We start from the raw sequence: 21,827 nt of genomic DNA, 5'->3' as shown, positions 1-21,827 counted from the left end.
CGCCACCGCCCTCCGTGAGGGTAGCGGCCCCCGCCGAGCCCCGCTGCTGCCTGACCTCCCCTAGCCGCTGCTCCGGGGAGAACTCGGCCGTCTTGTTTTGCTCCTCTAACTCAATTTTATAAACCCGCAACTGAAGAAGCGCAGGCGTTTCCGTGCCTGGGTTAATGACCGTGAGCACGAGGGCTGGCTGTACATGTTTGGGGTTTATCTGCTCTCCGTTTCACCCGTGCGGGGCAGTACGTTGCCGGCCCTGCTTACCTGTGCGCCCTCGGTGCGAGTCCTGCCGTCACACGCTGCAGCCGAGTGTCTGTTTCTTCCAGACCCACATCAATTCCAAGTTTGAAGGTTTTATAGAGCTTGTTTTAACAGACTTTGGATGTACGGTGTTTTCCCACCATGCCTTTGTAGCTCGGTAATTGAACCGACTTTCTGAAAAGCACATCTGCAAGCTCAATAGTCTATTTGAAAGGCATACTTTTAAGTTCCTCTGTGTTTTGATTTGGTGTAAGAGTACAGTTATAACTAGAAGAGCTTATATTTTAATAATGTGGCTGTAGTTTTATGACGAAAGCCTTATTCCTACCGATAATTTCCAGTTTAAACGCGCTTCTAAAAAGAGTAAACTGTAAAAGTAAAGGTCCTCCTTTGAAATATGCTTTATGTTAAGTGAAAGTGGCAGGAAGAAAAAATGTAGTGGTTGATGCAGTTAAAACAAAGTAACGCAAATCAGTGCCTCAGACTGAAATGTTTGCGTGGCCCCGTACGTCTGTAGCGCTGCCCTCTGCGGGATACAGCTCTGCTGCGCTGGTGTGACGTCATCCGGTTGTGGATTCCGGTGTCTTTGAAAGACGTGGAAAAAGACGTGTGAAAGAGGTGGAATGATAAAACCAGAAGATATAATTGGCAGTGGGCATAAGTCTGGGTATTCATTTTAATGCATTTAACACAAGGTTCAGAATTTATCCCTGAAATACAAAAGATGGGATTTTAGAGAGCGGTACTAGCTCTGACGGGAGTGCTGGTAAAGAGGTCATTACTAAACTTTTAGTCTGATGTTTATTAAACTTTGTTGTGTGCCTGCCTTTCAGGTGTGGCGTTCTTGGCTATGTGGTGGTACAATGTCCTTTGTTCACGCACAGGGTATAAAGAATGGTTTTGTAATGACAAGAGATCTGTGTTTGCTTTCATTTCCATGTTAGGTATGCAAGATGTCTTCAGCTATTTTTACTCAAAGCAGCTGAGAAGAACTGGAATTCAAGATGAGAACCAACAAGGTGTACAAGCTCGTCATACATAAGAAGGGTTTTGGAGGCAGTGGTCAGTATCTCCTGGTTCATAACAGTGAGACCAGCACTCTCGTACTTAATAGAAAGCAATTAGCTGATTTATTGATCTTTTTAACAAAACAGTGAAGATGGAACTTTGATGTGACAAGCAGCATTACCAGCCAGAGTTTGGAGAGCTCTTTTTTAATAGCACGATACAGCAGAATAAAACTGCATTTGTCAGAACAGAATGAGATTGCACCTATAAAATAAAATTGCTTTATTCTACCTCTGCCCCTTTTGTTGTGTCACTTTTGTTTTAACCTTGTATTTCAGTCACTCTTAATAAGTGACAGACAAGTCGATGACTTGTGACTGCATATAGATGTGTTTCTGTGTACTAAGAAAAATGTCATTTATTTGATTGTTCCCTACTTCTAGACTTAAAATCATAGCATGTTAATAAAGCTTGTTAAGATTCTATAGCCGTGTACTTTCCTGCTAATGCTTGTTATATGAAAAATACAATAGAAGATCCCGCTTGCCTCATTAAGGCACAGTCTTCTGCTAAACAGATCTTTTGTGAACCTTCTGTGATTTGAAAGAAAAGGTTTTGCCCGCAAGAGTTGCCAGACTGAAGTGGCTGGATAGGAGCACGGTCATGTAGTGAATATAATGCATTGCTGACGTGTTAATCCTGGGCTACCGTATTAATGTAGAGTAAGCTACTGCATACGAACATGCAAGTATCTGTATTGGGTATATATCTGTTCATTGCGGTTTTCCTCATTCATTTATGTCTTGTAGATGATGAACTGGTGGTGAATCCTAAAGTATTTCTTCAAATCAAGCTGGGAGATGTTGTGGAAATTGCACATCCCAATGATGAATACAGGTGAATTCTCTTTTTGCTGATATCTGTCAGGTGTGGTTACAGCACTGAAAGGGCGTGTTCATGTGCAGTGGCTTCTAGAGCGAGAGGCTCTTAGAGCTGATGTAACTTTGCTTCAGGATGCTGCCATGGTTTTTTTTTCTGCCTGAAGAAAAGTAAAGGGGATAACTATAGCAGGAGCTCTTCTTTGAATTTTGTGGTATTCTTTGTGTTTGGTGTTAGTTTGCTGACCTTTCATAGGGCAAGTAGCACCTGAATATAGAGCCTACAATGTCTTTATCCTTTTCATAGAGCTGCTGTTACCTAATGATTATTCTTCCATCCTATAGTATATCCTAGGCAAAATTAAAACTTCCCAGCCAGCTATAAAAACATAAACCTTCTTATATGAAGCTGTTCATCCTGCAGCCCATATCTGAAAGGTAGGAGTATACTTGTATGAGGTTCTGAGAAGTTCCTGTGTGACTTACTTTCCCATTGAGAGTATCATCTTTACCTAAAGACTACTTTATAATTATAACTAGGTATAAAGAACAAGACAGGGCGACAGGCAGAGAGGGTGATATATGAAGCTTTCTAGAAAATATTAATGTTTCTCTTTAGCTTATCCCATGCTCCATGTTACTAAATAGTTTTGAGAGAGTGATTTACCAGAGTAGGCTGTTGGTATCTCAACTTGTCTACCTTTTTTCTTTTTTGTGTGCTAGTCCCCTGCTTCTACAAGTGAAGTCACTTAAGGAAGATTTGCAGAAAGGTAAAACTCTGGACTCATAGTATGCGTAGTAAAATCATGACATAGACAAAGATTATGTGATTGGGCTGTACCTATGATTGACTAATGCATATATTTTAACTTGGTAAGAAAATTAATGCTTTGTCTATTTAGGAATGGAAGGATTATAATTTTATCAGAAAATAAATAGCCAATTTTAAATCTGCTTTTGGTTGAGTAATGTGGGGTATGGCTTAAAGAAAATTGGCTTTTTAGCCTTAAACTTTTGTTTCTGCCTTCTGACTGGCTGCATATCTTTTCTTCTTGCAGGAATTAATTCAGCCTAAACTTTGAGTTTATCTCACCTACTTTGATTTTAATGACTCTCAAATTGGGCAACAGCTAAAAGAGGCTGTTGTCTTTTGCTGAGGCCTTAAGTGTTTCATGCCAATCTCACTGTATTGCTTTTGTACTTGTAAACCACTTGAAACCTTTTGGGGTTGTTCACTTCTCTCTTGTCCTTTCTCATTTTTGTGGCAGAAACTATCAGTGTGGATCAGACAGTTGCACAAGTGTTCCGACTGCGGCCGTACCAGGATGTCCATGTGAATGTTGTTGACCCAAAGGTGTGTGGCTTTGCAACTTTTTTCCGTCTGTCCCTTCACTTAGCTCAGATCAGAGCCCTGTGAATTTCCGTCTACAGTAGTATTGGGGGAAAAAAAAGGCATTTATTTTTTTACTGAAAGGTATTTAGCCTTCTTTCCTAAGAAAATGAGGCTTGGGCAATTGAACTATTTGTTTGTTTGTTATGTGTCTCTATCTTCTCTCCCTACCATCCCTGCTCTCTTTTTGAAGTCTATGGACCAGCTTCAAAACAGCTTGATAGAAATTTAGAAATTTCAAATATTTTTAAATTCCAGAAGTTCAGGATAACCAGGCAGAGTAAAGAGAAACAGTAAGTGACCTAGTCAAAAGAAGAGCCATGGCACGGTTTTTCATGGTTTGACACCAGAGAGCCTTGTGAGAGAGGCATCTCTTGTAAATGTCCCAACTATCAAAAGAGCTTCAGTCAGAGCTTACGTTCAGCACAAGACAAAAATATGCAGGAAACGGGGCTTCCTTAATGTCATGAACAACGGAAATAATTTGTTTTACTTGTGCTTCCAATTTGCACTGAGACTTGTAGCACAGATTTCGTCCTTAGGCTTTTTTTGGTCAGATTGTGCGGTGTCTTGCAGCTCACAGTAGTTCCAAGTACACGCACAACTTTGGCAGTTATTCTGATGGGACTTCCCTTTTATCTTGCATCTGTTAGGAGTAGTGACTTGATTTAGAACAGCCCTCCCTGTAACATTTGGTTCTTAACAAAATAGATTGAAGGGCGCTGCTTAGAAACAGCAAATAAAACCTGAGCACTGTTTTTTCTTCCGTTTCCCAGGAGGTGACCTTGGACTTGGTGGAGCTGACCTTTAAAGATCAGTATATTGGGCGCGGGGATATGTGGCGACTGAAGAAAAGTTTGGTGAGGCCTCTACTGTCCTTATGTGTAGGGTGGGGGAGATTACATACCTTTTTCTTTGCTTGCTGTAAAAGAAAATAAGCATTTTACAAAGTACAGAAAATGGGGGATGAGACCAGTGTCAGCAGCTCCTGAGGAACTTATGCTGTAAGTGGTAGGTCAGGGTTGGAGAAATGGATGTAAATGTGTTGCAGAAGAAATGAATCCCATCATTTCCTACTCCGTTGCAGTTAATTACTGCCTTGGGCACTGAAAATGCTGTTGAGAGGTTTTTTTTCTTATGTTCTGAATTTTAATGTTTTACTACGTTTGGAAGGAATTGAATCCAAATGTTTTTCAAATAGAAGTATACTAAAGTATCGCCTCTCCGATAGTGCCACTTAATAAGCAACTATTAGAATATTTTGTTTCTGCATCTCTGAAGTGCAGTCTTTGGCTCTTCTAAGTGCAGTGAATGAGACAAATGAACCCAATAAAAGTTCATATCTGTTAAAAACTATTTTCTGTTGTCTGTTGCAGAGGTTCTGTAGGCTGAGATATTAGTAGTAAATATGCTCAGTGGTTTTTGTGATTTTATGGAAGAACTCAGGTGTTTGAGCATGAATGATTTTTTTTTTTGTAAATCGGTCTGCTCACTCTGAGCCTACTGTTCTTTTAACACCTGTAACTCTTCTTTCTTAGGTCAGCACATGCGCATATGTCACCCAAAAAGTTGAATTTGCGGGTATCAGGTCAGTGTCTCCTCTGAGAGGTTACTGTTACTTATGACTTTAGATTAATGAGTCCAGAGTATCCAACTGGAGAATCTTCTCTGAAAAATCATTCATGTTTTCTTGTTCTCTTACTCTTCTACAGATTTCTGTCTGCGCCATGGGGTGGGGGAAGGCTTCTACCTGATTTTGGGTGGAAGAAATTAATAGTAGGACAGCCAGCCACGCTTGTTGCGTCTGACGAATGCCAAATAACTTTCCTTTTACCTCTTATAATATTTCCCCCCCTTCCCAAGATGTATTAATAGTTCAGATGAGGGTTACTTCAGTTACTGTTGAGATGACAAAGGGACAAGGAAATGTGCAGATGCAGAGGGAAACAACTATTTGACATCTTTTGGATTAAAGATCAGGTTTTAACCACATAAACTTCTACTTTGTCTTCAAGTCATCCTTGAATGCAGATTTTGGTACATCCCTTATTTGCTCAAATATTGATTCTCTAATCTTCATATTCACTCTGTTTAGCAAATATTCTGCACTCCTTTTCTTCCAGGGCGCAGGCAGGTGAACTGTGGGTAAAGAGTGAGAAAGTCACGTGTGGATACATCAGTGAGGACACCCGGGTAAGATTTCAGGGAGCAGGGGAAAGGAAGTTTTTCCCTTCCTTTTCTTGCTGGGTTTCTTGTAATTCTATCTTGCTTGCAGGTTTGTATGGATCATTTGAATTGGCTGTGTTGTAAGGTGAAGAATGGCAATAAATTCAGGAGAATTAATGATTAGTAAACTTAACTCTTCTGCGCTGGCAGCACTAGGAATCACACGGGCTGTTGAAATGCCAGCTCGTTAGAGGGGAAATTCCCTATGATGCAGTGGGCACAGTCATATAAGTTGCTCTTTAGTTAACTTCTGCATTTGGCCCTTTTAGTGAATGTACCTTGTTTTAAATGAGGTCTTTCATTCCTTTGCAGGTGGTCTTCCGCTCCACTTCTGCCATGGTTTATATTTTTATCCAGATGAGCTGTGAAATGTGGGATTTTGATATTTATGGTATGTAGGTAACGGACCTGCCTGACTGTGAACGTTGATGGCAGCAGCTATCCTTTCTGCCCCTACAAGAAAACTGCCCCTACTGTCTATTTCTGCTACTACTAGAAAACTAAAATATCCTGCCTTTGGTCTAGGCAGTGCTCTGAGATGCATTATGGCACCCTCTTAGATCCTTACGTGCAGTGCCACGCTTTTCTGTCTCCTGGGTATTCGATAATTTTCCTGTCCCTACTGTAGGGCCTGCGTATCATTATCGCAGTGATGAAATCAAGGGGGGCAACTGACTATGAACCTTGGAAAGGTTTTCTGTGGATATAAACATGTTTGGTGATGAGGGCAGATGCAAGCCTGTGTGAATCCTGAAACCAGAAATGTATGCAAGTCCTGTGCAAAGAGGACCTTGATGTTTTAGATTTCTCTTGACTTTGGCTTAGCGAGGAAGCAAAAACCTCGCCTTAGCCCAGGTAGAGTCAGCTAGAAGTATTAAAACTTTAGGCATTAAGAATGAGTCACTTACCTGTGTCATTGTCCTGTTTTTTTTCTGGCTTAATTCTTTAGCAAACCTCTTGCCACTTCCTTTGACCATGTGTTTAGGCATATGTAACTGGGCAACTATTCAAAACTGAGCAGGGGATCAGTTGTGCATACTATGCGTAAAAGATAGCACAGATGCTTTCCCAGCATGCTGCGAATGTGTTGGAAAAATGAATTTAAAGGTCAGATCCTTTTAACAGTAAGAGTCTTGTTTACATCCTCTGAAAGAGTCATGCTTTTTAATCTTTTTATCATCTTTGCTTTAGTGATATTAGCATTCATTATGCACACAGCTGCTCTGATTCTAATAAAAATAATTGTCCTAGAATCTTGGGGTTAAATATACCCCATAGGTGAAGTAATTGCTGTTATTTGATGCTTTGGAGATGTTTACTTTGCAGGGGACCTATACTTTGAGAAAGCTGTGAACGGTTTCCTTGCTGACCTCTTCACAAAATGGAAGGTAAATAGCTGCTTGAGTTCATCCTGTTCTGAAAGAATAAGACAATGCCATCTTAACGAGCCTATTGATGTGCCAGTTTGAGGAAGGCCCAGGCAGTGCTGAGATTTACAGGACTATGAGAGGTGGCTTCTGGGTATCAAAAGAGTGGTTACTGCAGGTCTGCATTAAATCATATATGTGCCAAGTGATCCCAATACTGATCTGTTGTATCTACTGTGTTTGCATCGTATAATTTGTTTGTGTGGTGGCTCTGACTGGACTAAAGTCACTAAACGTGTGATATGGTTGGTTGTGCTTGTGCAGTAATGCACAAGTCTGTTTTACACAATTTTAGTTGTTCCAGGACTCGGTTCTGAATATTTCCGTGGTACAGTGTGTAATCTGTTTAGTGCTGCTATCTTTTAGCACGAGGGGCTTCTAGGTTGTAGTATATGGGCCACTGATGATGTGCAAGCTTCTTGAAAGTGAGCTGCTTCAAAAACAAAGCCTCACTACCTCTTATGGCTGAACAACCCAGAGCTGTCTCCTGTCTCAGTGCATGATCTGGCTCAGAGCCAGGTACAACTGCTGTTAGCAGTCCTGCAGCAGACTTCCGCTGACTTGAGAGAACCATATCAGTACTCAAAAAAGGCATATATAAAATCCACAACCTAAATTGAAAGAATAGCTAGACAGGGCAAAAGAGTCTGAAATCCTAGATGTATAACATCTATACATAGTACAGCTCATAATGGTCCTGAATGTTAAGGAGACCAGGAGCATGCCGAACAGATTTGTCTCATTTTCACTGTGCTTTTTGTCCATTGGAGAGTTATTAGGAGCCCTGCATGACGTCTGTAAAACGCCTGTTTTGCTTTTAGTACTGCTATACCATGTTGGATATGGGCCTGAGCAGTGCCGGGGCTCACAAGGCTTTTCAAGCTTTTCCTTTCAAGGAGGATGGCCAATGTGCTCTTTACAGATTAATTCCATTGCATGCGTTAGCACTGTAATTGTTTAGCGAAGTTTTAATTTTTTATTTCTCTGGAATTGTTAGGGGCATCTTTCTAACAGTACAAATAAGAATATCAAATTGCCATGAGTATGTAGAAACAAATTGAGTCAACTGTCTTTATTTTTTAAACAGAGATCTTGTATCTTGGCAACTATAGAGAGGAGTTTCTATAGAGACTAGTGGAGAGTGCTCCTGTTAAATGTGATATAGCCTAGAAGCACAGAATCTAGAGGACAGACCATTATGTTATTTCATAGAGGCATATGCAGCACTCACACAGATATATTAATACAGCAGCCTACCTTTTTCTAGTTACCTTTGACCCTAGGTGTGAGGGGAAAGAGCTTGTTACTGTATGTGTATATACACAGTTTTCTACTGAATGTGACCCTTAAAGTTTTCTTTTTTCATCTGTTCTTCCTGGACAGGAGAAGAATTGCAGCCATGAAGTGACAGTTGTTCTATTTTCTAGAACATTTTACGAAGCAAAATCTATAGGTATGTAAATTCTGTATTTTCATGTTTCTATTTTTAAACCTATCTCCTTCTCTCTTGAAAGCTGGTCACAGGCTGCCAGTGACATTTTTTTCCCCTATTTTTTCACGCCCATGTCCAAAGTATTCCCTACCAAGCGCAGTGGATACACAGCCATTCTTATGAAAGTACTGCAGTGAAACCTTGCGTAGAAGAATATATGGCAAATTTTCCTCATCATACTCAAGCTGTCATATTGTTTTAAAAGCAATTTTAATATTGTGTAGGAGATCCGATATTTCTCAAAGGATTTTTTTTAATGGAAATAACAGCTCCTTACTAGAAAAGATGAGTCATTTCTATGCAAGAGCGTAGGATAATATGTGCTTTTGCTTCTGTTTCAGATGAGTTTCCTGAAACGCATCGTGCATCAATTCGGCAGGATCATGAGGGAAGATTTTATGAAGATTTTTACAAGTATGTCTTCCTCCCAGTTCTTTCACCTCTTGTCCCACAGTGTATGTGCAATTCATGTGGAGAATATCGAGTTACTAACAGTAGGACCTTGCAAGGAATTAAGATAGTGAAAAACATCTGTGTCTGAAATGGGCAGCAAATTGATGAGTAGTCCCCATTCCATCTGTGAGTGCACACCCGTATTTGCCAAGTCAGTCTTCCATGTGCATGTGGATATTGTGTTGTCTGTGCTCTATTGGAAGTGCCAATAAACTTAAAAGTTCTGTAGTGTTGGGAGTTTTGCATAAGGCTTGGCTATTTTTCAGATCTTTACGTTCTTGGGTAGTTGAACAACAGATGGTGCCATTGCTGAAACCACAAGTGTTGCCAGTTAGGCACTGGAGCTCTTTGGCTGATGGTCACAACAGATGCAGCTGTTGAAGCTGTCATTTGATTCTGAACTTGGACTTGTTAATGATCTTACTGCTTTGCAGAACAGTGATGCTATTTGACGTATAATTTTGGTCACCCATTTAGAAGTGAGAGATTATTCTGGCTGGGGATGTGCCCAGCTTTGTGTATGCATCTACACCTTAGTGATTGCTACAAGTATGCAGTAGTTCTAACGTGCTGCCTAGCAGAAGGAAGAAACACTCACCTTTTTGTGCATTCCTTTTTCTATAGTTTGTTCATCCCTTCTAACTTCCTCTTCATAGCTTCCTTTCATGATCCTCATTAAGTTGTGCTCTTTCTAGAGTTGTAGTTCAGAATGAGAGACGAGAAGAGTGGACCTCACTGCTTGTGACCATTAAAAAACTTTTCATCCAGTATCCTGTGTTGGTACGACTAGAGCAAGCAGGTACATGAGTCTTCCTTTTCCATGCTTTTACCCTTTTCTATCTTTTTTTTTTTTAAGATGTCTGTAAACTCTCTAGTTTCAGTTGGAGTCTGGTATTGTACTACTTAGTGCTCTCCTGGCTAGGCTATTTTGCTTGGGACTTTCTGTGAGACACACCAATACCAATTTTGCCTGTAATTTGTTGGAGTGATAGGATTTACTAGAAATGCAGTTTTATTTTTTATTGTTTTATTTTTAAAAAGCTAGTCTATACAGAGATGATTTTTTTTCTTTTTTTCCTTCTGAACACTTGTCCAGAGGGCTTTCCTCCAGGTTACAATTCTACCTCGGCACAAGGGAACTACCTGGAAGCCATAAATCTTTCATTCAATGGTAAGTTATGAACAATGGATAAAAATACACAGGGGAGGAACCATTAAAGCAGCTGCCCATAAATGGGTGTAGACATCTGTTGCCTGTTCCTTAACTCTGTGAAGAGGAGGGGAATATTAGGTGGTTAAGTTGCCTCAGAAGAAATTTTCTTGTGTTTCTCTGGAAAACCAGTGGCTCTCAAATAACTGAGTATTGGGTATTTCAGGCTTCAGGAACCATTTACAGGGCCTTGTTAGGATGAAACTACTTCTTCTAGCTGTGTATCTGTATGAGAACGTCTTGGAATAGAAGTTGGAATTTTAAATTACAGAAGCATTTCAAAATCAGGTTAGATCAAATGTGATTTAGGTGAAGCTGATCCATCTTTTTTAGCAGGGAGATGGATTTGATGGACTGGAAAGGCTCTCCAAAGTTCTGCTTTTTGTGATTCTGTACATCAGATGTCGTTCTGTCGCCTTAGTGGCTGTCTTGTTACTCCCATGGGAGGGAGCACAGGATGTTTTTTAAAATGATTAGTAATGGACTTCACCTTGTTGGGGTTTTTTTGGGTTTGGTTGGTTGGTTTGCAGGGTTTTTTTGAGATATTTTTGAGATGTTTTGAGATGTTTTTTGAGGTGTTTTTGAGATGTTTTAAAGAAACACTAAGTGGATGAGAAAAATACTTCTTTTTATGTATCTGTTTCCCATCTTTTCTTCTCTCCTGTAGCTTTATAAACATTTATTGGTTGGTCAAGGCTGTATACAAGCCCTCTCATGCTTGCATGTGCTTTGTGGAAACTCGTTTAATACCACTGTTAATAGAGAGTCACCTCCCTTGCTCTGAAAAAAAACCATCCAGCATCTTTTTTCTTTTAAAGTATTCCCTAATTCTTTCTCTTAGTGTTTGACAAGCATTACATAAACCGGAACTTTGATCGGACTGGCCAGATGTCTGTTGTTATCACACCTGGTGTGGGTGTATTTGAAGTTGATCGACTCCTTATGATTCTAACCAAACAGCGGATGATAGACAATGGTAAATAACTAGCGATACTGTGCAATATTTATGAAGGCAAACAGATATATTTGGAAAAGCTCTAGCCTTTTCTTGCTATGAAAAAGTATCTGTTGTAACTTGTGTACTCTGGAAAGAGGGGTTACAGCTGGAAGACTTGTGTCTGCACTTCATATTGAAATGGGCAGATTTTCAGAGAACTTATAGGCATTTAATTTCTTTTGTTTGTGATAGAGAACTTCATCTGTCCATGCAGACCTTTCCCTTAAAGGATAATCTTGCATGACTTGCATTAGTTTAGAAGAAACATTTCTTATATCCCCAGTGGCACTGTTGGTTTGTAACCATACCACGGGACTATTAACTAGCATTTTCAGTATAATTACATCTTAAAATCTGATATGAATATAAATTGGGCCTTCAGCTCAAATTGATGATCTGTTTTGGCTTAGCATATCAGTCCTGCTTGGTAGATAGCTGAACTCTACTGTTCTTTGTTTACAGGGATAGGTGTGGACTTGGTATGCATGGGAGAACAACCATTGCATGCTGTACCACTCTTTAAGGTAATGCATGCTTCTTTTCTCTTCTCTCTGCTCCTACTAGAAATGTTACTCATTTTGTGACTAGCTAGACACAACTAGTTGCTACACTTCTGAATTACTCTTACAGCTCCATAATCGCTGTGGACCTGGCGACTCCAGACTGGGTGATGACTACAATATTCCACACTGGATAAACCATAGGTAGGTGAACTCTATTAGCCTTTGCTGAACACTTCTGCTTTGCTTTCCTCTTAATAATCTGTTGAATTCTTTCTTCTGTCATTGTTTTTCTCTGCTCTCCTTGCAAAGCGAGGACATATATTATAATAGTCTTGCAGAACTAGGAGTGTTTTTGCAGAACTCATGGCATTAATGCAACCTATCAGAGATGACAGGCAATTTGCAGAGGAAAAGGCCTTGATCTTAAGCTCTCTTTCCAGCTAACTTAGTTCTAGCCTTTAGCTATGCTCAAGGGAAGTCAGGAAGCTAAAGAAAAAATACAGTCACTTCAACTAGATTGGTTATTAGTGAAAACAAATACATCCCAAATGAAGTTACGAGTAGAGAAAATGTGGATGACATGGATAAATGTTGGAATAGTTGCAGAAAACACTGAGGCTCAGTGTTACATTGCTTCGCTCCAAGACATGGTAGGTTTCCTTTCTGCTTTCTCTTAAGCGTTCTGTGCCATAATACTTTCTCTTCTTTCCTTACACATAGAGATCAGGGCTTAGGATGAAAACTACCTCCTCAGTCCTTGTTCTGGTGTAGGGTTATTTTTTTTTTCTCTCTTGTAATACGTCATTTTATCTGCATGCATTAATTGACTGTCCTGACCATTTACCATTCATGGGTTGCTTATACCCAGTATTTTCGAGTGGCTGGAAGGCATCTGATCTTTGCCATGGATGAAAAAGGTGTTTGAAGGCTTATAAGACAGGATTTAAAAGATTCAGATGACAAGAAACAGATCTTAATGAGTAACTTATTTCAAATGGGAGGAGGTCTCTAGTTTTCAAGCAGCTGATGTGAGTCATTACTGTCATGTAAATTAGGGAAAGAGTTGTGTAAACCGCACAGTACTGTATAGACAGTGAAAGAGGAAGTGAACTGGGGAATGCAGATGTAAGCATATTAAGAAGAGGTCTAGACTGAGGCAGTATGGGAATCAAAGGCTGGTCTTTAAGGAAAGAGTAGCTTCTCTCAAGTTAACCATCCATCAGTGTTTTCCATATGTTCTTATGCAGAGAAAGGTATCCTCTTTTCTCTGTCTGATAGCTAGCTCAAATTCACGGGCTGTTTGCTGTGTAGCTAACCAACTATGTTCAATTCTTAGAAGACAGCTGAGCCACCCTGTTTTTCCTTTCAGTTTCTACACATCCAAAAGCCAGCTCCTGTGTAACAGCTTCACTCCACGGATCAAGCTGGCAGGAAGGAAAGTAGGTGTCTTTCTGATTTTTTTTTTTTTTCTTACTAGCTTGTCAGATACCTTTTCTCAGCCAAGCATCAGAATCTTTCTAGCAAGTATTCCAACAGCTGTATTTAAGTTTGTGTTAAAAGACAGTGAAAGCAAAGCTGTAATGATTGTTGTAGGGATTGTGAATGAGGGACTAGTTTGTAGGTCTTTCCTTTCTAGGATGAAACTAGGTGAGAAATGTTTTAGCCATCATAGAAATTAGAGTTTCATTCTGTAATGAAGAACTCCGTGGAGAGGAAGAAAGGTGTTGACAAAGTTGTGTTTTTTACACAGGTTTGTGACCAAGTATCAGTATTTAATACTACTGAAGTGGTCTGGCTGCCTTGCTGAGTCAGCAGAATAAACTTAAAGTCTGATGCTTGATCACACTGGGGGATATTTCCTTAGAACATGCTGACTGTCTCCCTTCTCTCTGTCTCTTCTCTTGCTCTCTCTTTTTTTCTTTTTTGTTTTTTTGGTCACTTCACACTTCCTTTGTTGGACCCACCAGCCGCTGACTGAGAAAGCAAAAAATAACCGAGATGCCTGTGAGTAGTTCTGTTCTGGAATGATCTATCCCACTGACTCCCAAACTAACAAACAGCTGTAGTAAGATAACGACACTTCAGCAAAAACACTACTGATGAGATGCGGGAAGGGACAGTTGTTGCAGAACACCATCAAAACCACTTAGTCATTATCCGGGATGTTAATGTGCATACATCAGTTGCCTTCTTAGCAAATAACTAATATGGAGGGTCGAGTTTCTGTCCTGGCTGCTTGCCACCTGACTAGAGGAATAGATGGTGTCAGGCTGGTGTGCTAGCGGTACTGTTCATGAGCGTAGGACAGGAGGGCATTCACTGGCTTGGGATGTTGTCAGTGCTATGACCACAGAATTACAGTGGGAGAAGCCTGCATTCTTCTAATACCACCTTGTTTCAGGAAGGTGTACGTTCTAGAAGTAAGTCCATTCTTTCAAAGATGCTTTAAAATGTGCAATTCCCTTGTGAGGGAACTTGAGGCATCTGTTCATACAAGGATTAATTTGTTGATTATAACTTAATGTCTTGGATATATGGGGGAAAGATTATTAGGGCCTCAGCAGCCCTGATTCAGAGGCACTAACTTTGATAATTGAGCTGTCCAGCTGTTCTGATCATGAGACTTTTGTATGTGATTTCTTTTGGAATAGATACTTTTCTTAGTGGTGAGAGTTGGATAGTTCTAACTTGCAGATCTTGAACATTCTTGAAAGAGGTTCCAGTGCTATATGATTTTTATTTCAGCATTAGGGGCTCCAAAAGATGCTGAGAATGCCCTGCCTATCCAGGTAGATTATGATGGCTATGATGCCCAGGTGTTCAGACTGCCAGGCCCATCCAGAGCCCAGCGCTGTACCACTTTCAGGTAAGAGGCTTGTGAGTGTACGAGTTCTAGAATAGCCATGTTATGGTGTATTTCTTGACGCATAAAACGCCTTGAGAAATACAAGGAGAATTAAGCTCCACATGCTTACAATTGAACAAAAAACTTTATCTGTAGCTAGTATTTATGGCTGGTTGTCTGGTATTTTACTTCTAAGATAGTGTGTGGGATCTAGGAAAAGGCATAAGTATACTTTTTCCTTACATCTTTAATTTTGTCTGAAGTAGAATGAGGCTAGTCTCCCTAGCTAAGTTCCTAGCAGATTTTGCAAGCTGGGTAGGAAAGTACTTGCACAATAGACTTGCACAGAGTTTTAGAAATAGCATTAGTTTGATGTACTGCTTAGTAACTGGCGCTGAACGTAGAGTGGTGGGGAATCTTCCCTGAAAATTATGCCTTTCTGCATGAGAGAAGAAACAGAGAAGCTGAGTGCAGGTTCTCAAATATTCCATGGCCTTTCCTCTGAGAAGAAAGGCTGATTATCCTCAGGTCCTGGCCAAATTCATTGGACAACCTATAAATTTTAGTGCTTTTTCAGGAATATAGGATTGATGAACTTGTTTTGAAGTATTTTTTTGCTTTCCTTCTTTCAGTAGTATTGCCTAAATCTGAGGAAGCTGTGCATGTGGACTCACTTGTTAATATGAGCAGCTTGTAGAAATCCATGCTGGAAGATGCCAGTACAATTTAACGTAGTTAATAATTCCAAGTAGTTTCCCTATAGATATGTGTTCCTAGCACTGTAGGCTCAGGTCTAGTATCTTCTAGACCACATCTATATTACCAGCTTGGTGTGGTGTCTGTAGAATTGCATAAAGAGTCGAGCATGCTCTTTTCACAGCCGTTCTGCTGGAAGCTTTTTAGCGTTCTGTTCTTCTATTGTATGATGCACAAAAGTATATAGTACCCACATAGTCAAAAAAATAGAGATAGCTTCCTTGTAGTCCTCTTCTTGAGTTCACCTATTGAATATTGAGTCTCTTACGTGACTTGGGCCTGTTCAAGCCCCTTGATAACCCAGGAATTAATCTCTTTTTCGTATCACTGGACGTATCTGTTTATTTTCAGCAGGTCTGTGAGGGAGAGAGAAAGTCGTACCAGAAAGAGCTCTAGTTCCTATGACGTCTCATGCAGCCCTTCTCTGCAGAGCCGCGTGCTGCCCCCAGAGGAGGTGAGGAGCCAGGCTTCTGATGACAGCTCACTGGGCAAGATCTCCAACATCCTGATGATCCCACGGCCCCATCTGCACCAGTGTGAAGTCAGCAGCTCTTTGGGCTATACCAGCACCAGAGGTCAGCCTAAGGCAGATGGGAAAGTACCTTAGGTGGTGAGAGGGGAGAGAGAAGATGGAAGTTTGTGTTGGCTACTGCCAGGCCAGCACAGGGGAGATGGTGCTTATATTAGCATTCATGGTACACCTTTTCCGCAGCTCCAGCTATGGCTGGGTGTGCATTCTCCCTTCATTATCCTTGTCCAATTCCATTGCTTTTTTTTTATTGGCTTGTCCTAGATAGAAATGTCCTGACACGGATTTGCTCTTTTCCCTTGTCTATTGCCGCCTTTAATATTTGACTATTCTGTGCCTGCCTGCAAATGTGGACATATACAAGTAACTTTTTGTTATCCAGGTCACCTATAATTTATCAAATGAGATTTGGCCTTAGTAGTGAGTCCTGGGGGACTCTGCTTATAACTTCTCTCTATGGGGATTTGTTGTCATTAAGAGTCACTTTCTGGATCCTTCCTTTTGGCAACGTACTGCTGAGCTATCTTGGTGTGTTAGCAGTGCTGACAGTCTCCTTTTCTTCCTTCCAACTTAATTTTGTTCTCTGACAGTACGCGGTATCTTCCACAAACCCAACTCAATTCTAGGTAAATTGTATTCCTCCTGCAGTTGCTTGATCTCTAAAAATCTATCCCTGAAGGCTCTTTATGGTGGGTTGTTTTTTTTTTTCATGTCATGCTGTATGACACCTTATACCATATTTATCCTGTTACAGGAATTGGATTTACTGGTGTGGAACTGCTATCACAGCGTACTTTGCATTACATTTACTTTTCATGTTTTCCCCTGCTGTCAGTTAATATACACTTTTTTTTTTTGGTATTTCTGTTACTCCTTTAGTTTGAAGGATAGTCTTGTGACCCAGCTGAAGGTGTATGTGCAACTGGATGGGGATGTGTGTGGAATAGGACTGGTGGGAAAGGAGAGTTGGAGTAATTGAGGTTTTTCACATGTTCTGGTTGGCAGTATAGAGTGGTAAATGAGACCCTTCTCTTTGGGATTTCCATTTGTTGAACAGAGTAATTGCTACTTAGTCATCTGGTTTATTTCTCTCTCCTATTTCTAAATAACCGCACTTCTGTTCTATGTTGAATAGTAATGACTAACTGCTAGCTTGCTGAGATCATGTCCCATGTCTTCTTGAAGTAATCCCTTATTTCTGTGGTCAAATCTGAATGTTACAGAAAAGCCATATGTTGCTCAGTTTTAGCTTCTGCTATGTCTTTAGTACTGATCCTGAAGTTTCTGGTGTGTCAGTCTTTTGATTTCTCAGGAATTCTCAAAGCTCTGAGTAATTCTTCATAGTTGACTTAGCAAGTGGTTTCTTTATGGCTTCATTTAGTATAAATGTACATAATATACAGCAATTTGTAATGGCAGATGAAATAATCTTCTTTCTTGTCTGGATTCTTGTTTATGTTGTAACTTGCAGACTGGATTGAAATTGCTTTCAGCTTCTCTCCCTGCCTACTCCTCACTCTCCTTATTCCCACTTACCCGGGGGAATCTTTATATCCCTAAGCAATTCATTCTCTTTTGCTTGGCTTCTGCGTGATGACACACTGACTTTAAGTTGTGTTTTCTAGATGTCCTTGAGAACATGCTGGAGTCTCAGCAACGTGACTCCAGTGCGCCTGGGAGGTTCCATGTTGGTAGTGCAGAATCCATGCTGCACATTCGGCCTGGGGGATATACACCCCAGCGAGCACTGATAAACCCGTTTGCCCCATCCCGCATGCCCATGAAACTTACATCTAACAGGAGGCGCTGGATGCACACTTTTCCTGTGGGTAAGTCTGTTTCATAGCATATTACGTTGCTGTTACTTTTTCCTAGTCCAAGCATTAACACAACAAGAGAACCAATGTGAACTCTGGCGTCTTGAAGTACTCTGCTCTGTAACAGAGGCTGAACTAAGTGTGGAGGCTTGATAAATCAGAGATCCTCTTTTTGAAAATGTTACCATCTATTGGCAAACTTGCAGCATCAGGTACTAGTAGATGGAGGCGGTTGAAGTGAATCATAACTATAATTTGGGTTGACTTTCAGGTGCTAAATTGTTCTCATTTGTTTAGCACCTTGTAAGTAGGCCCTCCAAAATGTTTAAAAGAATATTCTGTTTTGCTGGCTTCAGAGAAGATGCCAGAGGTTCAAGTCTTTGAAGATTTCGTAAACGTGCTTTCTTAATTCCCATTAGTTAGCATTGCCTGTGTTGTTGACAAAAGGAGGGTACAAGCAACTGTGGAATCAATGCAGATGTGGTGATTAATGATCAAACTGTAACTGTGTAGGTCCATCAGGAGAAGCTATCCAGATCCATCATCAAACCCGTCAGAATATGGCAGAAATGCAGGGCAGTGGGCAGCAGGATTTGACACATTCCTCTGCTGAGCTGCTGGAGCTGGCTTACCATGAGGCAACTGGCAGGTGAGGTCCTTAGGATGAACCTGTGTAACTTTGCATGAACATCTCTTTTCCGTAAAATTTTATATATGTTACAGTAAGGCAGTTATAGGTTGTGATCTTTAAGTTTAATAATATGTTGTGTCAGTGCCACATATGCAGTATATACTTTTATTTTGAGATATAAAGCTCTTTTGGCAAGGCTGGAGATGGCCTACCTCCCCTAATTTGGGGAAGGTGGTAGTTTATCACAGTTTACAGTGCACGGGCAATACAATGCATCATTCATGGAATTTTTCAAAATTGCCTTATAAAAGCCTGTATCTTTAATTCTTGACTTATTATCCCAATAGCTGTGACCTTCATCCCAGAATAGAACATTTTTAGCACAGGGCATAGCTTTGCCTCACAGTGACTGTTGAGCCATTTCAGTGCTATCCATTCAGTCCTGTCTTCCCCATGTAAGAAATACAGCCATCATAAACATCAGGGATGGATTGCAAATGAAAGTACCTGTGTTCGTAAACTAGTTTTCTTCTAAAAAATAAGCTTTGGTCAGTGTTGGGAGTTTATACTGATTGTTGGCTCTGAGAAACGAAAAAGATCCCACTGTTACTGGATGTGGCATGGTTGCGGGGAGGCTCTTTTTACAGTGAGAGAAATTAGATCGTTCACTTCACCTAGGCCATTTTTCAAGCTGCACAGCTGTTCTCCAATCTCCACTTATTGTCTTACCCATTTTTTAATCTGATTATTCTTTTATTGACAACATTTTGCCCATGTTTTTCACTCATTATTAAATGTTGTTTACCAAAACCATTTTGGTAGCTTAGGCAACTTTAGAATTGCCAATAAGTTTGTTTCTTTCGTCATTAACTTTGGTATCTTTCCTGCTATGTGCTTCTTGCCTCTTGCATGCTTATAGAAATGTGTGTTGCATATTGTTTCTGGATGTCCAGGGTGAGTGAGGGCACTGCTGGTATCCTCTGCCTTTTTCATTTTCAGGGGTTTTTTTCCTGCTATCTTCAAGCAGTCGTTCAGGAAATTGCACTGCCTAATTATTCTTTCATGCTTTTTTTTTTTTCCTTTTATAGGGAAATTGTTGTCCTATCTTATACTTTGTATTGTCCTTTAGAATACTTTAATCTCTTTGTGTTGCATAATTTTAATATGACATCATCCTCACCAACTTTGTTCCCTAGTTCTACTTAAAAAAAAAAAATTACTGCCTTTTTATTACTTCATAAGTACATCCTAGTGTGCTAAAGTATCTTGTCATTAACACCAATCTCTTGTGTCATATTCTTGATAATTCTTTTTCTTGATCTCTTTGTGGTCTCTGCGGGTGACATACTCATCCAAAGCAATTTGCTCAGTCTGGAATATTGGTTTTATAGACCATGAAATCAGATCTGTAAATAACTAGCTAAGTTTTATTTTGCTCCTGGGAGGTATATGAGTAGCTGGTTCTCCACTGTCCTGCAAAGATAGTGCACTGGTTATTGCTAGAGGCAAAGAACAAACAGTACGGACAGATATGGAATATCGTTACAGCCTTCCCTGTGCTGCTTTTGTGCCTGTTAGCATCTCTGCAAACATCATTAAGAGCATGGTTTCACCACTGGCTCAGCTGAGATGGCAGGCTGATTACTTGTTATTTGTTCTATCAGCTCTCGTTAAAAGCAAGGAATGGCATGAGCGAGGAAAGTTTGTATAACACAGGCTATTTTGTTTTTCTCCAGACATATCAGCTCTCGGCATCCAGGTGACAGTGCCTCTTTCCTGAGCTTCAGTGGAACAGAAGAGTACTCTAATGGTCTGGCTGGCAGCAACGGTGCAGGTAACAAAGCAATGACAGAGCATGGAGTTGGAAGAGAAGGCCCTTCCTTATTAGCAGCGACAAAGTAATAGAGCCAGAAGTCACGGAAGATGGGTGGGTGGACCAGGCATTACAAAGTAGAAAGAATCAATAATGGAAAAACAGTTTTCAACTTTGAGTGATCTGTTAATGCTCTTACTTGGACTTTTTGGCGGGTGGTAGTTTTTTGGGTTGGTTTGTTGGGTTTTTGGGTTTTTTGTTCTTGTTTAATGTGCCTCTACTTCTCTAGGTTTATCTTACAAACTTTAGTATAGAAAGATGCTCATTGTTTACATATTATAAGCTCTCAGGCAGTTGCTTAGTTCCATAATAACAAAGGACTGATGTCCAGACAGAAAAAATCACTAAATATGCACTGGTATTGTTCAGAAATTTTTTTCTGAGTGGGGTTGCCTTAAGGTGTCACCCTTTGGATTAAGAAACTTGTTTGAATAGATATATTTTACATGTACAAGCTGATGGAAAGAATAAAGTTTGGTCGTATCTAGGTTTTGAGAGAAGCTGTAAAAAAGCAGGTTTATTTTGCGTGGTAAGTTCTGGGATTCAGTGTTTTCTAGCATTTCTTTCAGAAAGCGCAGCATTTCTTTCTGCACTTTCTCCAGATTTTAAGCACTTTGAACATGGTGCTGCTTATACTAAATATTATTCACACAGCCCAAAATATTTCATCACATTTTTGAGAGAAGATGCATGTCTACTTTCAGTTGATGATTAGCACTGTCTTTCCTACGTTACCCAGACACCTGAATTAGTGGAAATCCTCAACATTTCTTTTGAGTCCTGTAAGTGGGACAACATGCCATACTAAGCATTCTGTTGTGGTGTCTGGTTTTTCGCAACCTACCTTCTGATTTTATGGACGTGCTTTTTAGATAGGCACATGGAAAAAAAAATTGATCTTTTGGACTATAGCATTCAAGATTTCTGTTCTTTTTTCAAAACCAATTCAAAGATTATTTGATTTTTTTTTTTTTTAATTCACCCTTCTGAATTACATTTGGATGAAAACGATTATGTTTTCCCCTGGGCTCATACCTTGAAGAGCCATAAAGAAGTTAGCAGACTTAATTTTCTTGTGTCTCTTGTCTTGTGTTCACATAGTCACATTAAAAGTGATTTTGTTCTGTTATTTCCTTCTGTGGATTTAATCTGAATACATTTAATTTTCTTGCTTTACTTTTTTTTTTTTCCTGCCTTCCAGATAGACTTTGTTTGTTCTCACAATTGCTAAACTGCATTTCAGCTGCTGGATATAGTTTGCACAACGTAGATGCAGAGCATATCCTGGCAATAAACATGCTTGCATTTTATAGAAGTCTTTTGTGTCTGTAGATTGGATATAAATCATGTATGTGGTGGAAGTTAATCTGTGTCTGTCTTTGTGAAAGTCATTATGAGCACCTTCCCTGACTAAACGCACTCAGCCATCTGTAGCTGCCACACTGTGACTCAGTGATTTGACTTCTGTTTCTCCCTTACGGTTTGAGTCACCTATGAAATGAAACAGTTTGGGGTTTTTTTTTTTTACTTCCAAAAA

The 21,827-nt window shown here is 40.0% G+C and overlaps 1 protein-coding gene across 10 annotated transcripts in view; it reads left to right on the top strand.

The window, feature by feature from the left end:
• Nucleotides 1-1,203: 1,203 nt before the first annotated feature.
• DEPDC5 (DEP domain containing 5) overlaps nucleotides 1,204-21,827 on the top strand; it is a 47,667-nt gene continuing 27,043 nt past the window's right edge. For 5 of the 10 annotated variants that reach the window (XR_002086193.1, XM_019472263.1, XM_009279994.2 and 2 more), the window contains exons 1-23: nucleotides 1,204-1,317; nucleotides 2,073-2,160; nucleotides 2,865-2,911; nucleotides 3,410-3,495; nucleotides 4,308-4,391; nucleotides 5,070-5,119; nucleotides 5,655-5,724; nucleotides 6,070-6,148; nucleotides 7,084-7,145; nucleotides 8,568-8,637; nucleotides 9,018-9,090; nucleotides 9,825-9,928; nucleotides 10,226-10,300; nucleotides 11,181-11,315; nucleotides 11,799-11,860; nucleotides 11,967-12,040; nucleotides 13,209-13,278; nucleotides 13,807-13,843; nucleotides 14,585-14,705; nucleotides 15,792-16,015; nucleotides 17,595-17,798; nucleotides 18,300-18,435; nucleotides 20,154-20,251. Coding sequence is in view for 9 of the 10 variants with exons in the window: in XM_019472263.1 (XP_019327808.1) it covers nucleotides 1,260-1,317; nucleotides 2,073-2,160; nucleotides 2,865-2,911; nucleotides 3,410-3,495; nucleotides 4,308-4,391; nucleotides 5,070-5,119; nucleotides 5,655-5,724; nucleotides 6,070-6,148; nucleotides 7,084-7,145; nucleotides 8,568-8,637; nucleotides 9,018-9,090; nucleotides 9,825-9,928; nucleotides 10,226-10,300; nucleotides 11,181-11,315; nucleotides 11,799-11,860; nucleotides 11,967-12,040; nucleotides 13,209-13,278; nucleotides 13,807-13,843; nucleotides 14,585-14,705; nucleotides 15,792-16,015; nucleotides 17,595-17,798; nucleotides 18,300-18,435; nucleotides 20,154-20,251 (2,107 nt within the window). In the remaining variant the exon portion in view is untranslated. The remainder of the gene's footprint in view (nucleotides 1,318-2,072; nucleotides 2,161-2,864; nucleotides 2,912-3,409; nucleotides 3,496-4,307; nucleotides 4,392-5,069; nucleotides 5,120-5,654; nucleotides 5,725-6,069; nucleotides 6,149-7,083; nucleotides 7,146-8,567; nucleotides 8,638-9,017; nucleotides 9,091-9,824; nucleotides 9,929-10,225; nucleotides 10,301-11,180; nucleotides 11,316-11,798; nucleotides 11,861-11,966; nucleotides 12,041-13,208; nucleotides 13,279-13,806; nucleotides 13,844-14,584; nucleotides 14,706-15,791; nucleotides 16,016-17,594; nucleotides 17,799-18,299; nucleotides 18,436-20,153; nucleotides 20,252-21,827) is intronic. The other 5 variants (XM_009279996.2, XM_009279995.2, XM_009279998.2 and 2 more) reach the window with 1 other exon arrangement.

Source organism: Aptenodytes forsteri, unplaced genomic scaffold (assembly GCF_000699145.1).
Source record: "Aptenodytes forsteri isolate BGI_AS27 unplaced genomic scaffold, ASM69914v1 Scaffold323, whole genome shotgun sequence".
NCBI classification, from domain to species: domain Eukaryota; kingdom Metazoa; phylum Chordata; class Aves; order Sphenisciformes; family Spheniscidae; genus Aptenodytes; species Aptenodytes forsteri.
The sequence above is the reverse complement of the archived record's forward strand: the minus strand, read 5'-3'. Positions and strand labels throughout refer to the sequence as shown.